The sequence below is a fragment of the Rhinolophus sinicus genome, chromosome 17 (genome assembly GCF_057876585.1).
Source record: "Rhinolophus sinicus isolate RSI-liver-muscle chromosome 17, RSI-T2T, whole genome shotgun sequence".
NCBI classification, from domain to species: Eukaryota; Metazoa; Chordata; class Mammalia; order Chiroptera; family Rhinolophidae; genus Rhinolophus; species Rhinolophus sinicus.
The window spans coordinates 112,547,154-112,567,310 of record NC_142517.1 but is presented as its reverse complement, the minus strand read 5'-3'; the positions used below and the strand labels follow the sequence as shown (position 1 = coordinate 112,567,310).

General features: G+C 40.5%; 1 protein-coding gene across 16 annotated transcripts in view; it reads left to right on the top strand.

Moving 5' to 3' along the window:
* ERCC3 (ERCC excision repair 3, TFIIH core complex helicase subunit) overlaps positions 1 to 20,157 on the top strand; it is a 77,497-nt gene that overhangs the window by 31,791 nt on the left and 25,549 nt on the right. For 13 of the 16 annotated variants that reach the window (XR_016019873.1, XR_016019865.1, XR_016019869.1 and 10 more), the window contains exons 13-15: positions 15,957 to 16,075; positions 17,957 to 18,109; positions 19,564 to 19,714. Coding sequence is in view for 5 of the 16 variants with exons in the window: in XM_088794606.1 (XP_088650732.1) it covers positions 15,957 to 16,075; positions 17,957 to 18,109; positions 19,564 to 19,695 (404 nt within the window). In the remaining 11 variants the exon portion in view is untranslated. Of the gene's footprint in view, positions 1 to 15,956; positions 16,076 to 17,956; positions 18,110 to 19,563; positions 19,871 to 20,157 lie in introns of those variants that run through there. The other 3 variants (XM_019717981.3, XM_074334465.2, XM_074334487.2) reach the window with 1 other exon arrangement.

Here is a 20,157-nt window from a genome sequence, read left to right as displayed (position 1 = left end):
ATAGAGCATATATTGGGACATAAAACTAGCCTTAGCAAATTTAAGAAGATTGAAATCATACCAAGCATATTCTCTGATCACAAGGCTTTGGAATTGGATATCAACTGCAAAAGAAAGCAGGAAAAACTACAAATACGTGGAGATTAAACAACATACTTTTAAAGAATGACCAGGTGAAAGAAGAAATAAGAGGAGAGATCAAAAGATACATAGAAACAAATGAGAATGAAAATACATCCTACCAAAATGTTTGGGATGCAGAAAAAGCAGTTTTCAGAGGGAAATTTATATCATTACAGGCCTATCTCAAGAAACAAGAAAAATCCCAAATAAATAACTGCATGTTACAACTTAAAGAACTAGAAAAAGAAGAAAAATGAAACCCAAGGTCAGAAGAAGAAAGGAAATAATAAAAATCAGAGCAGAACTAAATGAAATGAAGAACAAAAAGTAAACAGAAAGAATTAATGTGACAAAGAGCTGGTTCTTTGAAAAGATTAACAAAATTGAGAAACCCTTGGGTAGGCTCAGTAGGATAAAAAGAGAGAGGACACTAATAAAAGCAGAAATGAAAAAGGGGAAGTTATCACGGACACCACAGAAATACAAAGGATCATCCAAGAATACTGTGAAGGACTTTATGCCACCAAATTCAATAACCTGGAAGAAATGGACAAGTTCTTAGAAACATATAGCCTTTCTAGGCTGAACCTTGAAGAACTGGAAAATCTAAACAGACCGATCACCAGTAAGGAAATGGAATCAGTCATCGAAAACCTTCCCAAAAGCAAAAGTTGGGACCAGATGGCTTCACTAGTGAATTCTATCAAACCTTCAAAGAGGATCTAATACCAATCCTGCTCAAACTGTTCCAAAAAATTGAAGAAGAGACACTACTCCCTAACTCATTTGATAAGGCCAACATTACCCTGATACCCAAACCTGGTGAGGACAACAGAAAAAAAGAAAACTACAGACCAATATCTCTGATGTATACAGAGTCCAAAATCCTAAACAAAATTCTAGTAAATAGAATGCAACAATACATTAAAAAGATGATTCATGATGACCAAGTGGGGTGCATCCCTGGGGCATAAGGATGGTTCAACATATGGAAATCCATCAATGTGACACATCACATAAACAAAATATTGGAAAAAAACCACGTGATTATATCAGTTGATGCAGAAAAAGCGTTTGACAAGATACAGCATCCATTTATGATTAAAACTCTTAATAAAATAGGTATAGAAGTAAAATACCTTAACATAATAAAGGCCATATATGTCAAACCCTCAGTCAATATCATAATTAACAGTGAGAAACTGAAGCCCTTTGCTCTACGTTCAGGAACATGACAAGGCTGTTCCCTATCACTTCTGCTTTTGAACAGTTTTGGAAGTCCTTGCCAGAGCAGTCAGGCAAGAGAAAGAAATAAAAGGCATTCTAATTGGGAATGAAGACGTTAAATGGTCACTCTGTGCTGATGACATGATGATCTATATAGAAAACCCTAAAGACGCCACCAAAAAGCTATGAGAAATATGAATGAATACAGTAAAGTTGCTGACTACAAAATCAACGTACAAAAGTCCATCGCATTCCTTTATACTAAAAAGGAAATCTCAGAAAAAGAAATTAAAAAGACCAATTCCTTTTGCAATTGCAGCAAAAGAATAAAATACCTAGGAATAAACTTAGCCAAGGATGTGAAAGATGTATATGCTGAAAATTGTAAGACATTTTTAAAAGAAAGTGAAGAAGACACCACGAAATGAAAAGACATTCTTTTACTTGTGGAATGGAAAAATCAACATAGTTAAAATGGCTGTATTACCCAAAGCAATGTACAGATAAGCAATCCCATCAAGATCCCAATGGCATTTTTTAAAGAAATGGAACAACAAATCATCAGATGTGTGTGGAACCCCAAAAGACCCTGAATAGCCAAAGCAATACCAAGAAAAAAGAACAATGCCGGAGGTGTCACACTACCTGACTTTAGCTGGTACTACAGGGCAACAATAATGAAAACAGCATGGTTTTGGTAGAAAAAGAGACACGTGGAACAATGGAATAGAATTGAGAACCGAGAAATAAAACCACATAAATATAGACAGATAATTTTTGATAAAGAAGCAAAAAACATACAATGGAGCAAAGGCAGCTTCTTCAGTAAATGGTGCTGGCACAATTGGAAAGCCACATGGAGAAGAATGAAACTGGACTGCTATCTGTCACCATGTACCAAAAGTAATTCAAAATGGATCAAAGACTTAAGCAGAAGACCTGAAACAGTAAACTGCATAAAATAAAAGTTAGGTACTAAACATGTAGACCTTGGGTTCAGTGAGCATTATATGAATTTAACTCTGAAGGAAATGGAAGTAAAAGCTAAAATGAATGAATGGGACTATATCAAACTTAAAAGCTTCTTCTGCACAGCAAAAGAAACCATCGACAAATAAAGAGTCAGCCAACTGAATGGGAGTTTTTTTTGCAAACAACGCCTTTTATAAGCAGCTAATATCCAAAATATACAAGGAACTCATACAACTCAACAACAAAAACACTAACAACCCAATTGAAAAATGGGCGGAGGACCTGCAGAGACATTTCTCCAACAAGGACAGACAAATGCCAAATAGATGTATGAAAAAATGCTCAACATCACTAATCACCAGAGAAATGCAAATAAAAACCACAATGAGATATCACCTCACCCCAGTCAGAATGGCTATCATCAACAAGACAAATAGTAACAAATGTTGGAGAGGCTGTGGAGAAAAAGGAACCCTCATACACTGTTGGCGGGAATGCAGACTAGTACAGCCGTTATGGAAGGCAGTGTGGAGGTTCCTCAAAAAATTACGAATAGAATTGCCATATGACCGAGCAATCCCTCTCCTGGGTATCTACCCCAAAAATCTGAAAACATTTATAGATAAAGACACGTGTGTTCCAATGTTCATTGCAGCTTTGTTTACGGTGGCCAAGACATGGAAACAGCCAAAATGTCCTTCGATAGATGAATGGATAAAGAAGTTGTGGTATATATACACAATGGAATACTGTTCGGCGGTAAGAAAAGATGATATAGGATCATTTGTGACAACATGGATGGATCTTGAGAGTGTAATGCTGAGCGAAATAAGTCAGACAGAAAAAGCAGAGAACCATGTGATTTCTCTGATATGTGGCATATAAACCCAAAACAACAAAAGAACAAGACAAACAAATGAGAAACAGAAACTCATAGACACAGACAATAGTTTAGTGGTTGCCAGAGGGTAAGGGGGGTGGGGGGGTGGGAGATGAGGGTAAGGGGGATCAAATATATGGTGATGGAAGGAGAATTGACTCTGGGTGGTGAACACACAATGGGATTTATAGATGATGTAATACAGAATTGTACACCTGAAATCTATATAATTTTCCTAACAATTGTCACCCCAATAAATTAAAAAAGACAAAACAAAAAAACACACACAATGAGATATCACCTTATCCCAGTTAGAATGGCTGTCATCAACAACACAAATATTAAGTGTTGGAGAGGCTGTGGAGAAAAAGGAACCCTCATGCACTGTTGGCAGGAATGCAGATGGTGCAGCTGCTATGGAAGGCAGTGTGGCAGTTCCTCAAAAAATTACAAATAGAATTACCATATGACCCAGCAATCCCTCTCCTGTGTATCTACCCAAAAAGTTTGGAAACATTTGTCCATGAAATGAAGACATGTGTGCGTCAATGTTCATTGCAGCTTTATTTACAGCCAAGTCATAGAAACAACCTAAATATTTCGATAGAGGAATGGATAAAGAAGTTGTGGTATATACACACAATAGAATACTATTTTGCGGTAAGAAAAGATGAAATAATACCATTTGTGACAACATGGATGGATTTTGAGATTATAATGCTAAGCAAAATAAGTCAGACAGAAAAACTAGAGAACCATATGATTTCACTGATATGTTGTATATAATCAGCAAACAACAAAAGAACAAGACAAAGAACTGAAAGCACAAAAACTCGTAGATATAGGGGCCGGCCTGGTGGCTCAGGCGGTTAGAGCTCCATGCTCCTAACTCTGAAGGCTGCCAGTTCGATTCCCACATGGGCCAGTGGGCTCTCAACCACAAGGTTGCCCGTTCAACTCCTCGAGTCCTGCAAGGGATGGTGAGCTCCGCCCCCTGCAACTAAGATTGAACACGGCACCTTGAGGTTGAGCTGCCTCCCAGATGGCCCAGTTGGTTGGAGCATGGGCTCTCAACCACAAGGTTGCCAGTTCAGTTCCTTGAGTCCCACAAGGGATGGTGGGCAGTGCCCCCTGCAAGTAAGATTGAACACGGCACCTTGAACTGAACTGCTGCCGAGCTCCAAGGTGGCTCAGTTGGTTGGAGTGTGTCCTCTCAACCACAAGGTTGCCGGTTTGAGTCCCGCAAGGGATGGTGGGCTGTGCCCCCTGCAACTAGAAACGGGAACTGGACCTGGAGATGAGTTGCGCCCTCCACAACTAAGAGTGAAAGGACAACAACTTGAATTGGAAAAAAGTCCTGGAAGTACACACTGTTCCCCAATAAAGTCCTGTTCCCCTCCCCCAATAAAATCTTTAAAAAAAAACAAAAAAACTGATAGACATAGGCAATTGTTTCAGGGTTCCCAGATGGCAAGGGTGGAGGGGAGTTATAGAAGAGGGCAAATGGGGTTTAATACATGGTGATGGAAAGAGAACTGACTGGGTGGTGAACACACAATGTGAGATATAGTTAATGTATTACAGAATAGTACACCTATGTACATTGTACATCTATGTAATTGAAATCTATGTAACTTTACTAACAATTGTTTCCCCCCAAAACTTAAAGAAAAAAAATCAGTAGTGTTCTTATACACTATTATTTATCTGAAAGGTAAATAAAATGATCCCATTTACTATAGCATCAAATACAGTAAAATACTTAAGAATAAATTTAACCAAGTAGGTGAAAAGATCTCTACACTGAAAAGTACAAGACACTGATGAAAGAAATCAAAGACCAGTAAATGGAAAGATATTCTATGTAAATAAATTGGTAGAATTATTACTGTAGAAATGTCCATACTACCCAAAGCCCTCTATAGATTCAATGCAATCCTTATCAAGACTCCAGCAACATTTTTTACAAGGGTAGAAAAAAACAATCCTAAAATTTATATGGAGTCGCAGAAGTCCTCAAAATAACCAAAGCAATCCTTAGAAAGAAGGAGAACAAAGCAGGCATCACACTTTATGATTTCAAGCTATGTTATAAGGCTATAGTAATCAAAACTGTGGTGCTGGCATAAAAACAGAAATAGACCAATGTTACAGAATCAAGAGCCCAGAAAGAAACCCAAGCATTTAGTCAACTAATTTTTCAATGGAACCAAGAATAATCAATGGAAAGAAGATAGTCTCTTTGGTAAATGGTGCTGGGGAAATTGAATATTTGCATGCAAAAGAATGAAACTAGACCCCTATCTTACACCACTCACAAAATTAACTCTGAATGGATTAAAGACTTAAATGTAAGACTGGAAAATATAATACTCCTGCAAGAAAACAGGAAGAAGGTCCCTGATGTGGGTCTTGGCAGTGAATTTTTTGATAAGACATCTAAAGCAACAAATAAAATAAAAAATAAACAAGTCGTGATTACATGAAACTAGAAAGCTTCTGCACAGCAAAGGAAGTGATTGACAAAATGAAAAGGTAACATATGGAATGGGAGAAAATACTTGCAAATCATAATAAGGGGTTAACATCCAAAATATGTAAAAACCTCACACAACTCAATAGCAAAAAGCCCAAATAATCCAGTTAAAAGGAGCAGAGGAGCTGAATGGATATTTTTCCAAAGAAGATATACAAATGGCCAGCCAATAGGTGCATGAAAAGATTGTTAACATCACGGATCATGAGGGAAATGAAAATCAAAACCACAACGAGATATCATCACATGCCTGTTAGAATGACTATTACCAAAAAGAAGAAATAAATGGTGCCATGTATGTGAACAAAAGACAACCCTTGTGTGATGGGATTGCAAATTGGTACAGCCTCTATGAAAAACAGTATAAAGATTCTTCAAAAAGATAGAACTACCATATCATCCAGCAATGCCACTTCTGGGTATATATGTGACAGAAATGAAATCACTATGTCAAAGAGATTATCTGCACCCCCATGTTAATTGCAGCATTATTTACCATAGCCAAGATATGGGAACCATCTTAGTGCTCATCAAAACGTGAATATATAAAGAGAATGTGGTATACATTACACTGGAATGTGGTATATATGTTATTACAATATCCTTTTTTATTCACCGATAATAAATGAAATCCTGCCCTTTGCGACAACATGGATGGACTTTTAGGGCATTATTCTAGGTGAAGTAAATCAGAGAAAGACATATACCTTATTTCATATGTGAAATCTTAAAAAAAAAAACACCCAGAAAAAATGAGTTCAAATTTGTGGTTGCCAGATGCAGAGGGTAGCTGTGGGGGCATTGGATAAAGGTGTTCAAAAGGGTTAAACTTCCAGTTACAAGGTAAATAAATGCTGGGGACGTAATGTACAACATGATGATTATAGTTGTAAAAAAATAGTGTAAACGGAGCCACTTTAAAATGGAGTCGGAGCTGCCTTCCCAGAGCTGCCTTGCACAGTTTATGCCTCAAAACTTTGGAATGTTAAAGCGGGGCAAAATAATCTTTGGACTGAATCTAAAGCAACATTGTGCCCCAAAGAACTGTGCAGCAACAAGAAAGCAGATATTATGCCTACCAGACTGAAAATTAAAAACGTTTTTTAGAATTAACGTCACCATGCTAGCTTATCTGCACCAGTGACCACAATCTATATTTAGAATATTCTCATCACACCCAAAAGAATCCCTTAACCTATTAGCAGTAACTCATTTTCCTTTACCTCCCAAACCCCAACACCAGGCAACGACTAATCTATGAAATCATAATTTGGGCCTCTTCTGTCTTCTTTCACTTACCATAGTGTTTTCAAAAGGGTTATCCATATTGCAGCATGTGTTAGAACTTTGTTCTTTATTGCTGAATAATATTCCATTGTATGAACACACTACATTTTATTTATCCATTCATCTAATAAATAATCTGATAAATTAATATTTGGATTGTTTCTAGTTTTGGCTCTTAGAATAATGCTGTTACGAAATTCATGTGCAAATTTTGTGGGGACGTATTTTCAGTTCTCTATGGCATATATCTACTGTGTTTCCCTGAAAATAAGACCTAACCGGAAAATACGCCCTAGCATGATTTTTCAGGAGGACATCCCCTGAACATAAGCCCTAATGCGTCTTTTGGAGCAAAACTTAATGTAAGATCTGGTCTTTCATTAACACAGTATGAGTGGAATTGTTGGGTCATAGTCTAACTCCAACATTTTAATAAACTGCCAGGTTGTTTCCAAAGTGGCTGCACCATTTTACGTTCTCACCAACAACGTATGAGGATTCCAACTCTGCACATCCTTCGCAACAACTATAATTATCTGTCTTTTAAGAATTCTAGTTATCCTAATGTGTACCAAATAGTATCTCCCCTGATGACTAATGATACTGGGCATCTTTCGTGTGCTTATTGGCCCTTTCTATATCTTTTAAAACATTTAAAAATTTTTTATTCTTTAATTTAACAGGTGTACAAAACAACATAATGATTAGACATGTACAACCCTCACAAATGATAACCTGAACAAGTCTGGTACCCCTCTGACACTGTACATAGCTGTTACAATACCATTGACTATATTAGCTATGCTGAACTTTACATCTCGTGATTTATATATATATATATATATATATATATATATATATATATATATATATATGTATATATGTGTGTGTGTGTGTATATATATGTATATATGTTTTCTTTTTTTTTTCAATTAGGGAATATTGGGGAACACTGTGTTTCACCAGGGCCCATCAGCTCCAGGTTATTGTTTTTCAATCTAGTGGAGGGTGGAGCTCAACTCCAAGTCTAGTCGCCGTTTTCAATCTTTAGTTGAGGGGCATGCAGCCCACCATCCCATGTGGGAATTGAACCAGCAACCGTTTTGTTGAGAGCTCATGCCGTAACCAACTGAGCCATCTGGCTGCTCCTCTCAACAGCTCATTTACAGCTCATTGTCTTCAGTCTAGTTATGGAGGGCGCAGTTCACTGGCCCGTGTGGGAATCGAACCAGCAACCCTGTTGTTTAGAGCTCGCGCTCTAATCAACTGAACCATCTGGCCACCCTAGATTTATATTTTTAATTACTGTTGACATTAATTGTTATTTTAGATTAGTTTTAGGTATATAGCACAGTGGTTAGGCATTTATATAATCTATGAAATGATCCCCCCAATAAGTCCAGTACCCGTCTGACACCCTGCATAGTCTTTACATTATTGACTATATTTCCCACACTATATTTCACATCCCTGTGACTATTTTGTGGTTACAAACTTGTACTTCCTAATCCTTCACCTTTTGCACCCATCCCTTAAACCCCCTTCCATCTAGGAACCATCAGTTTGTTCTCTGTATCTATATGCCTATTTCTATTTTCTTTGTTTATTTTGTTCTTTAGATTCCACATATAAGTGAGATTATATGGTATTTGTCTTTCTCAGCTGACTTATTTCACTTAGCATAATATTCATGTTGTTGAAAATGGTAAGATTCATTCCTTTTTATGGCAGAGTAATACTCCATTGTATAAATGTACCACAATTTCTTTTTTTTTATTGGGGAATATTGGGGAGCAGTGTGTTTTTCCAGGATGTCAAGTCGTTTTTCAATCTAGTTGTGGAGGTGCAGCTCACTGGCCCATTTGGGACTCGAACCAGCGACTTTGGTGTTATGAGCACCGCACTCTAACTACTGAGCCAACTGGCCGCCTACTTGCAGCTTAGCTCCAAGCTTAAGCCGTTGGTTTCAATCTAGTTGTGGAGGGCACAGTTCACTGGCCTATGTGGGAATCGAACTAGCCACCTTGTTAAGAGCTCATGCTCTAACCAACTGAGCCATCCGGCCACCCCCACAATTTCTTATCCAGTCATCTACCGATGGGCATTTTGGTTGTTTCCGTGTCTTGGATGTTGTGAATAGCACTGCAGTAAACATAGGGGTGCATATATCTTTTTGAATTAGTGTTTTGGATTTCTTTGGATAAATTACCAGGAGTGGAATTACTGTTCTCCTTTTTCTCAATAGAAAAAGATTGTTCTATTTTTAAGTTTTTAAGGAAACTCCATACTGTTTTCCATAGTGGCTTACCAATTTGCAATCCCACCGACAGTGCATGAGGGTTCCCTTTTCTCCACATCCTCACCAGGACTTGTTTGCTGATTTATTGATGATAGCCATTCTGACAGGAATGAGGTGGTATCTCATTGTGGTTTTAATTTGCATTTCTGTAATGATTGGTGATGTGGAGCATCTTTTCATATGTCTGTTGGCCATCTGTATGTCCTCTTTGGAGAAATGTCTGTTCAGGTCCTCTGCCCATTTTTTAAATTGTATTGTTTGATGTTTTGGTGTTGGATTGTATGATTTTTAAAGTAAATTGGATATTAATCCCTTATCAAATGTATCATTGGCAAATATCTTCTCCAGTTGAGTAGAATGTCTTTGTTTTGTTGATGTTTGCTTTGCTGTGCACAAAGTTTTTAGTTTGATGTACTCCCATTTGTTATTTTTTGTTTCCCTTTCCCGAGGAGAGATAGATCAATAAAAATATTACTAAGAGTAAGGTCTGAGAGTTTACTTCGTATATTTTCTTCTAGGAGTTTTATGGTTTCAGGTCTTACATTTAAGTCTTTAATTCATTTTGAGTTTACTCTTGTATATGACGTAAGAAGGTGGTCCAGCTTCATTTTTTTGCACGTATCTGTCTAGTTTTCCCAGCGTCATTTATTAAATAGACTTTCTTTACCCCAATGTAAATTCTTGCTTCTTTTGTCATGGATTAAGTGATCAAATAGACATGGGTTTATTTCTGGGCTCTCTATTCTGTTCCATTGATCTATGTGTCTGTATTTAAACTGTTTTGATTACTATGGCCTTGTAGTAAATTTGATGATACCTCCTGTTCTTAGTTCTCAAGATTGCAATGGCTATTCAGAGTCTTTTATTGTTCTATATAAATTTTAGGATTATTTGTTCTAGTTCTGTAAAAAATGCCATTGGTATTTTGATAGGGACTGCTTTGAATCTACCACGTTTTCCCCCAAAATAAGACTGGGTCTTATATTAAAGTTTGCTCCAAAAGACACATTAGGGCTTATGTTCAGGGAATATCATCCTGAAAAATCATGCTGGGTTTATTTTCCGGTTAGGTCTTATTTTGGGGGAAACACGGTATATATTGCTTTGGGTAGTATGGACATTTTAACTACATTAATTCTTCCTGTTCATGAGCATGGTATATGTTTCCATTTATTTGTATCTTCTTTAATTTATCTCTTCAATGCCTTATAATTATCTGAATACAGGTCTTTTACTTCCTTGGTTAAATTTATTCATAAATGTTTATTTATTTTTGGATGCAATTGTCAATGGAATTGTTTTTTTAATTTCTCTTTCAGATAGTTTGTTACTGGTGTATAAAAATGCAACTGATTTTTGAGTATTAATTTTGTGTCCTCCTACTTTACTGAATTCATTTACCAATTCTAATTGTTTTTTGGTGGAATCTTTGGAGTTCTCTATATATAGTGTCATGTCATCTGCAAATGACAGATTTCCTACCTTCTTTCCAGTTTGGATGCCTTTTATTTCTTTTATTTGTCTGACTGCTGTGACTAGAACTTTCAGTACTATGTTGAGTAAAAGTGGTGAAAGTGGGCATGCTTGTCTTACTCCTGATCATAAGGGAATTGCTTTTAGCTTTTCCCCATTGATTATGATATTAGCTCTGGGTTTGTCATATATGGCCTTTATTATGTTGAGGTATGTTCCCTCTATTCCCACTTTGCTGAGAGTTTTTATCATAAATGGATGTTGGATCTTGTCAGATGCTTTTTCTGTATCTGTTAATATGACCATGTGATTTTTATTTTTCATTTTATGTGGTGTATCACATTAATCGGTTTGTGGGTATTGAACTAACCTTGCATACCAGGCATGAATCCCACTTGATCGTGGTGTGTGATCATTTTAATGTATTGCTGAGTTTGGTTTGCTAATACTTTGTTGAGGATTTCTGCATATATATTCATTAGGGATAGTGGCTTATAATTTTTTGTATAATGTCTTTGTCTGGTTTTAGAATCAGGGTAATGGTGGCCTCGTAAAATGAGCTTGGGAGCCTTCCCTCCTTCTGGATTTTTTTGAATAGTTTGAGGAGAATAGGTGTTAATTCTTTTTTTAATGTTTGATAAAATTCATCTTTTGTTAGTTGGGAGCTTGTTGATTACTGATTCGATTTCATTGGTAGTAATTGGTTTGTTCAGATTTTCTGTTTCTTCGTGATAACAGCCTTCAAAAATTGTATGCTTCTAGGAATTTATCCATTTCTTCCAGTTTGTCCAATTTGTTGGCATATAGTTGTTTGTAGTATTTTCTTTAAAAATTTTGTATTTCTGTGGTGTCGGTTGTCACTTCTCATTTATTTGGGTCCCCTCTTTTTTTCTTGATGAGTCTGGTTAAAGGTTTGTCAGTTTTGTTTATGTTTTCAAAAAACCAGCTGTTGGTTACATTGATCTTTTGAATTGTGTTTGTTTGTTTTTTAATTTTTAAAATATTTTTAGTTTCTAGTTCATTTATTTCCACTCTGATATTTATTTTCTCCTGTGCTCACTTTGGGCTTTGTTTGTTCTTTTTTTGGTTCCCTTAGGTATAAATTCAGACTATTCTTGTTTTTTTTAGGTAGGCCTGCATTGCTTTGAATTTTCCTCTTAGGACTGCTTTCATTGTGTCCCATAGATTTTGGGTCATTGTGTTTTCATTTTCATTTGTCTGAAGGTATCTTTTGATTTCTTCCTCGATCTCATTGTTGAGCCGTTCATTATTTAGTAGCATGTTATTTAATCTTCATGTGTTTGTGTGTTTTTCTTTTTTTATTTTCCTTGTAATTGATTTCTAGTTTCATAGAACTGTGGTCAAAGAACACTCTTGATATGATTTCAATCTTCTTAAATTTGTTGAGACTTGTTTTGTGGCCTAGCATGTGGTCTGTCTTGGAAAAATGTTCTATGTGCACTTGAGAGGAATGTATATTCTGCTGTTTTGTGGTGAAATGCTCTAAAAATAACAATGAAATCTATCTGCTGTATTGTGTTATTTAAGGCCACTGTTTCCGTGTTGATGTTCTGTCTGGAAGATCTGTCCGTTGGTGTCAATGGCATGTTAAATTCCCCTACTATGCAGTACTGGTGATCTCTGTCTTTATGTTGGTCAATATCTGTTTTTTATATATTTAGGTCCTCCTATGTTGGGTGCATAAATGTTTACTAGGGTGATGTCCTCTTGTTGGATTGGTCCCTTTATTATTATGTAATATCTTCTTTGCCTCTTACTATATTCTTCATTTTAAAGCCTGTTTTGTCTGGTATTAGTATTGCTGGCCCAGCTTTTTTTTTTGTTTCCATTTGTGTGAAATATCTTTTTCCATCCCTTTACTGTCAGTATCTATGTTTCTTTTGATCTCGGGGTGGGGTGGGGGGTCTCTTGTAGACAGCATATGCGTAGGTCTTGTTTTCTTATCTATTCAGCTATCCCTGTGTCTTTTGATTGGAGCATTTAATCCATTTATGTTTAAAGTGATTATTGATAGGTACATAGTTATTGCCATTTTATTATTCATATTTCTGATCTTGGTGCTTTGTTTTTTCCTTTCTTCTGCTTAACGGAGGCCTTTTAACATTTCTTATAATACTGGGTTGGTGGTAATGAATTCCTTTAGCTTTTTCTTAATCTGGGAAGCGCTTTATCTGTGCTTTAATTTTAAATGATAGCCTTGCTGGGTAGAGGAGTCTTGGTTTGTAGGCCCTTGTTTTTCATTACTTTGAATATTTTCTGCCACTCCCTTCTGGTCTGCAAAGGTTCTATTGAGAAATGAGCTGATATGGGAACTCCCTTGTAAGTAACTAGTTGTCTTTCTCTTGATGCTTTTGGGATTCTCTTTGTCTTTAACCTTTGCCATTTTTACTATGGTGTGTCTTGGTATGGACCTGTTTGGGTTCATCTTGTTGGGACTCTGCACTGCCTGGGCTTGTATGTCAAGTTTCTTCATCAGGTTAGGGAAGTTTTCGGTCATTATTTGTTCAAATAGGTTCTCAATCCCTTGCTTCTTGTCTTGTCCTTCTGGTACTTTTATAATGAATGTTGTTGCGTTTGATCGTGTCCCAAAGGTCACCAAAGCTATATTTGTTTTGTTTTTTTCATTCTTTTTTTCTTTTTGTTGTTCCAGTGGGTGTATTTTGCTACCTTGTCTTCTAAATCGCTGATTTGATCTGCTTTATCTAATCTGGTGATTTTTTTCTAGTGTATTCTTCCTTTCAGTTATTGTATTCTTTATTTCTGACTGGTTCTTTTTTATGGTTTCTGTGTTCTCTTTATGTTTGCTATCTCTTTGTTGAAATTCTCAGTAAGTTCCTTAAGGATTCTTATAACCAGTGTTTGAAACTCTGTCTCTTGTCGGTTGTTTGCCTCCATTTCATTTAGTTGTATTTCTGGAGGTTTCTCCTGTTCTTTATTTGGGATATGTTTCTTTCTTTCCTTATTCTGGCTGCTGCTCTGTGTTTCCTTCTGTGTATTACGTAGGTCATTTATGTCTCTCAAGTCTTTGCTGGATGCCCTTATGTAGTATGTGTACTGTGTAGTCCAATGGCACAATCTCCATAATCTCCTGTGTGTGTGTTCCAGGAGTGTCCCTTGTGTTGTGTGTGTTCTCCTGTTGTAGTTGAGCCTTGATTGCTTTTGGTTCATCAGTGGGTGGGATTGGCTCCCAGCTGACTGACTGTGAGGACTGGCTGCGCCCACAGTGTATGAGCTGCTGTGTGGGTGCTGACTCCTCAGAGGGGGCTTCACCTCTGTGGGCTCTTGTGCCTGTTGACACCCCCCTTTGGGTGTGCCGTTTGTGGGGCTAACCAGTGCTGTGGTGTAGTCTGAGGCTGGCCTCTGTGTGTGTTTTCTGGGGCTCTCATGCAGGGCAGTTTCAGCCATGCATGTGACTTACCTGCGCCTATCTTGTAGGAGCCAAAGAACTGTATGTGGTTGACTGCTGCCTGTGCTGGACCTGGAGTCATGTGGGCTGGGCTCGATGTGAACCGAGGCTGGCTGCCACTGATACTGGACGTGGGGCCACTTAGGAAAAGCTCAGCGTCCTTTAGTCCTATTTGCCACCTGTCAGGAACCTGTAAGGCTCAGCTATTGAAAGAGCACCCTTTGGGGCGCGGGCCAGCTGTTTGACCCGGAGTTGAGAGTATCCTTCTGTGATGCAGCCCTGCCTGGGCGGGGTGGAGTCTCGGAGTCAAAAATTGCTAGTGGTAGTTTTTACAGAGTTAATGCAAGGTCACTTCTTGCGCCAATGCCTGTCCTGTGACCACTTTGCAGAGCTCCCTAGAGCCAGCCACTGCTCTCCTTGGAGCACTTCCTGGCCTGTGACCACTTTGCAAAATGCTCTTAGAACACTGCAGGCAGCCACCCCTTGCTGCAGGCTCACAAATCCCTGAGAGCTGCCCAAGAGTGGCTGCAGCGCAGGTCTTGGGTTACCGCCTATCACCAAACGTTTCCCAGGCCACCATGGGCCATCCATTACTGCCTAAAGCCTTCCGCAGCCTGTGGGGGTGGAGCCAGCAGTCCAGCAGTGAAGAGTGTCCCAGTTAATGTAGCACCAGCTGTGTGGGGCTTGGGGACCCAGGGCATCACCAAGGCAGTGCACACACGCAGGTTTCGCCAGACCAGTGCAGTCCCAGGTTTTTCCCTTTTGGGGAGGGCTCAACACAGAAAAGATGGCGTGCTTCTGTAGGCTACACGTGTGTCAGGCTCCACACAGGGATAATAATCGCTCCTGTCCTTCCAGCCTTTTCTTCTAAGTCACACAATTCAGTCTTTCCCTGTATGTCTCTGGGCCTCTTGAGTTGCTATCCCTCCACCAGAGACCATGTGAGTCTTTGCAGGCGAATGAGTCTGTGTCCAGGCTCTATAAGAGCGCGTCTGGGTTTCCTGCTGCCTTCCATCTCACCAGCATGGAGAGATAGAGTCCTCTCTGATTTTCAGTGCCACATGTTGTGGGAAGTCCTCTTCCTGGCGCAAGACCTCTGGTCTAGGGAGCCCCGCCCTATCCAGGGGGTGCCTCTGCCATTGAGGTGTCCCTCCTAGCGTTCATCCACTACCTGTGGGTTTAGGGTCAGCCTGTTTTGTGTCTGCCCCTCCTACCAGTCTCAATGTGGCCTCTTTATATCCTTAATTGTAGGAGTTCTGCTCAACCAGTCTTCATATGATTCTTGAGGTGGATTGTTGTATAATTTAGTTGTAGTTTTGATGTGATCCTGGGAGGCAGCAGGCATAGTATTTATCGAATCCACCATCTTCGACTCACCTCCTCAGGTCTGCATTTTTAACACCACTCCTTAGGTAGACTGTGGACAAGGGCTGATGGGGGTGAGACCGATTCGGAAGCTGTTGAAGGGGCTCCTCATTGAGTTGGAGTGGGTTTGTATATCTTGAGAGAAATGTCTATTCAGATCCTTAACCCATTTTATAATTGGGTTGTCTTTTCAGTTTCTTGATGTGTCCTTTGAAGCACACAGATTTTCACTTTTGATGAAGTCCCTCTACAAAGTCAGGCCGGTCACCCCTGACTACAAAGCTCTCCTACTGCATTCCTTGCTTTTGAGTCCTGACCGTTAGTTCCCGCATTCTCACAGCTAATGTCCTTTCTGCTCTCTTCCCAGGGATGGTTGCAGAGGAGTACAATGCCTTCTTCTACTCGCTGGTATCTCAGGACACACAGGAAATGGCCTACTCAACCAAGCGGCAGAGGTTCTTGGTAGACCAGGGCTATAGCTTTAAGGTATGTGTCCATTTGGTGTCTGGTCAGAGTGGCACCATGGCTTTTTTTTTTTTGTACCCAGGCCTCCAGGAGAAGTGGGACCACTGTTCGCACCAGTGTGCGATGGAGCTTGGGCAGGCACAGCACTGAGGGGGCTGGAGGCCCTGCTGCAGACTCCCTTTGTCTGCATGATTGCAGGGCGATTTGAGGGAGAACATAGTGCAGGATCTCCTCCTACCTCCAGCTTCCCACAGTGAATGGTCAAAGGAGAGATCCTCTGACGCAAGAGGCTGGAATCTCTGCCTGGGAACTTGGTACAGTTGTCCTGTGCAGAGACCATTAGATGTTGGGGGACATGTGCAAACCTCACAGGACTTGAGGTGGCCCTCACTATGTAAGTCTGAAACTGTGGCCCTCACTATGTAAGTCTGTGCCCCTCAGGTTACTTTGTCAGGGGGTGCCCCCTCCAGGCGGCTGGGACAGCGCTTCCCAGGTGGTAAGCCGAGCCTCACAGGCATTAGAACTATTCAGTGTACAAATCAGGTATTTGAATGACTTGTGAAATTTTAAATCTTTGTCTAGCTTTCAGTGGCTGGGGCTTTTGCTTTCTTTCCTGCTGGCACAAATAATTTATATCAGGAGTTAGTTCCCAAGGGTTTTTATTTGTAAGGGTGGGTGGAGGATGCTGGAAGCAGGGGACTGAAAGAACTTCACTAGAACTTGTGTATACAGGTTCCTGGATTCTTGATTTGAGGCAGACTGGGCTGCCTTGTCGGATACTTCAGAGTGGGTCTTTCTGTAAGTTAACGAGAGCCTGTCAGCCTTAGACAAGAAGACTGGTTGTCTGACACCTCCTCTTTTAGCCAGAGGCAGTGACACTCTCAGACTCCTCATGCTGGGCTAGAGGATAGGACTCTTAGGGCAGTGTTTGCAGGATTTGCATTGTGACTTTTCTGTATAAAAGTGGGTGCTGATGACAGCATTCCTGCTTCCTGACGCCTCCGGCAGTCACAGGTATGGGAGAAGCACAGAGTCAGGAGGTGCGGTGGGTTCTTGAAGGGTGAGCTCGACAAAAGACACCTGAACACCAGCTGTCTGTGTTTGCAGGAGCAGCTTAGATCTTCCTCCCTTCAGTGGTGCCGCTGAGAGCGGCCAGGTTAGAATTCCCAGAGTCATGACCCGGGCGGGGTGACCAGGCCCGGCCAGGGCAGAGGTGTCCCATGTCTGTACTGCAGATGTGCGGCCACTAGAAGAGCTCAGCCAGATCCTGCTTCTAGGAATATTCTTTTAATTAAAACTCTGAGAAGAATTAAAGAGAGGAAAAAAGTTCCCTTTACACAATCAATCCAAGCTTTCTGCAGGGATAAGTAGGCCTTGTAGTAGTAAATTATCCCCAAAGAAATGAAAACCAGGTCTTTTGTCATCTTACTCTTTTATAAAAAACCTTGTAAGTCTGTTCTCGTCATTTTGTTATTCGTAAGTGCTCCCTCCTGCTAGAAGCCCTGGGTCCAAGCTGGGAGGTGGAAGGCCCTTCTTCGGGGCAGCAGGCTGTGCCGTCCAATATCTGGTACCTTCCTTTCCCTGGTGCAAGATGGGAAAACTACCAGAGTGGGTGTTTCCAAATCACCAAGATCCCTGTGGATCTTCCATAAGTGGTCATTTAGTGGCTGTGTGTTGGGAGCAGATTTCTCTAGCATCTTTGTAACCTTTCCTGCCTCACAGTCATTGACAATCGTCCTTGCTGACAGCAGCTGCTGAAACTGGTGTCTGGGCTGCCCAGAGGAGCTCTCCACTATGAGCTCCCTGCTCTGCGGGCCTGAGGAAAGAAACCCAGAGGAGAGGGGGTAGGGCCAAGGGAGAGAAAACAAGAGGACATGTTGCCTGCTGGTTTTGGCTTCGCAGGTGATCACAAAGCTTGCTGGCATGGAGGAGGAAGAGTTGGCATTTTCGACAAAAGAGGAACAACAGCAGCTCTTACAGAAAGTCCTGGCAGCCACCGACTTGGATGCTGAAGAAGAGGTGGTGGCAGGAGAATTTGGCTCCAGATCCAGCCAGGTGAGTTGGTGTGGCTCCAGGTGTCAGTTCTCCCGAAGGACCAAAGTCTTAGACACGCAGACGTGCGGTTGTGTGTGCGCGTGCATGCACCTGTGCAATTTTCTGAAAAACTTGGAAAACACAGGCAACTGTAGAGAAAAGGATAGTAACAACCTGTTAACTGTTCGTGTGTGTCCTTGCTTCTGTACATACTGTTTCACATGGCTTAGCCCACGGTTTCTATAAATGGACTCCTGCTCTGTTCATGTAACAGTCTGGTGTAAGTGTGGTACTATTATGATGTAGGAGCCCAGGAGGACAAATATGACCGCAGGCTCTCACTGGGGTGGCTGCAGGAAGGTCTGGGATGGGCCTGGGCAAATCGCTGTGTCTTGATTTCCTCCTCAGTCACTGGGCTGAGCCTCCAGCTTGTAAGATGGGTCTGATGATCAACTCATATTGTAGTTTCAACACTTTGAAAAATTTAGAGTTCTCTGAAAATACTCAACTTCTCATTTATTCTGCAAATACTTATTGAATGCCTACTACATGCCAGGCCAGTACAATATGGTATAATTAATGAAAGTGTCATTATGAGGAGTTATCAGACCCTCCAAGGAGAAAAATATAGTTTAGTTAGGTGCTTTGGAAACGAATCGGTATTAGAGCCAAAAGGTGAGCAATGACTGGAGCAAGGAGAGAGAGCTAGCATCACCTGGGGGCTGCTGCCATTCTTGCTCCCTGACACCTTTCTCCTCTCAGACCTGGGGTGGGGGCTTGATCTCTCTCTGGCACCCGACACAGAAGCCCCAGAGAAACTTCCTGCCTCTGACTGTGTTCTGAGGTGCGGTTGGTTGGTCCCACCTCACAGGGGGCTGTCGCAGGCATTGCCTCACTGCCTGCCTGCGTACCCATTATGATCTGGTGTGAGTGCTGTGCCAGGCTCTGGGTCACACCCTGGACTTGAGGGGTTTCTGTTCACAGCCTGTGTCCAGGCAGATGTGGTTCTCCCCACTTCACAGCTGATGTCATTGAGGTGTGGGCATTCATTATGTGCCCAAGGTTCCACCTGATTCAAAAACTTACGGCGGAGTCTCAGGAAATTTTGAGGGGCTTCTGCCCTCATTGTTAAAAAATTCTCCAGAAATTTTCATTAAGAGAGGCAGAAGCCAGAACACCTGGGTTCAAGTCCCATCTATTTAAGAGCTGTGTGATCTTATACAAGCTATTTAACCTCTCTGTGTTTCCGTTTTCTCTTCTATAAGATGGAGATTACAATGGTTGTGAGGATTAGATAAATTAATATGTTGTAAATACTGCTTAGAACCGTACCTGAGACATAGTAAGTGGTTAATAAATATTAATAAAAAAATAATAAAATTTGTTAAACTTATAAATTTTATAAACTTATTATGAATGTTATAAAAGGAATGTCTTTCCCCCTGGAAACTGACAGTGGGCCGGGTCCCCCACAGGTGTCTCGGCGCTTTGGTACAATGAGCTCCATGTCTGGGGCCGACGATACCGTGTACATGGAGTACCACTCGGCTCGGAGCAGGACTGCCACTAAGCACGTGCACCCACTGTTCAAGCGCTTCCGGAAGTGACGCCCATGGAATCATGCAGGTGAAGGCTGGGTGCTCAGACCAACACTGGAAAAGGGATTTTCAGCGTAACATTTTCTTTCCATTTCTATATCCATGTGCTTTCCTCTAGCATTGGCCAAATTGATGTAGATTCAATATCTGTTGACTGTGTGGAATAAAATGCATCAAGAACTTGGTTCTGTCTTCATGGGTCATCCAGGGTTTTAAAAAGTAGGTGGGACTATATTTTTTGGTCTTTTCAAACTTGAGTAGTCATATAGGGGAGTTCATTCCTGTATATAAAAATTTGTAATATTTAAGGTGTATTTATCTTAATGTTCTCCTGAATTAACAAATGGACCATTTAACTACACTTCATTATCGATGTCCTTGTACCGTGTCATATGCGGGGTCATGTCTGGATGACAACCGTCCATTGAGGCCCTGCTTTGTAACAGGGGAGGAGTGAGATGGAGCCCACAT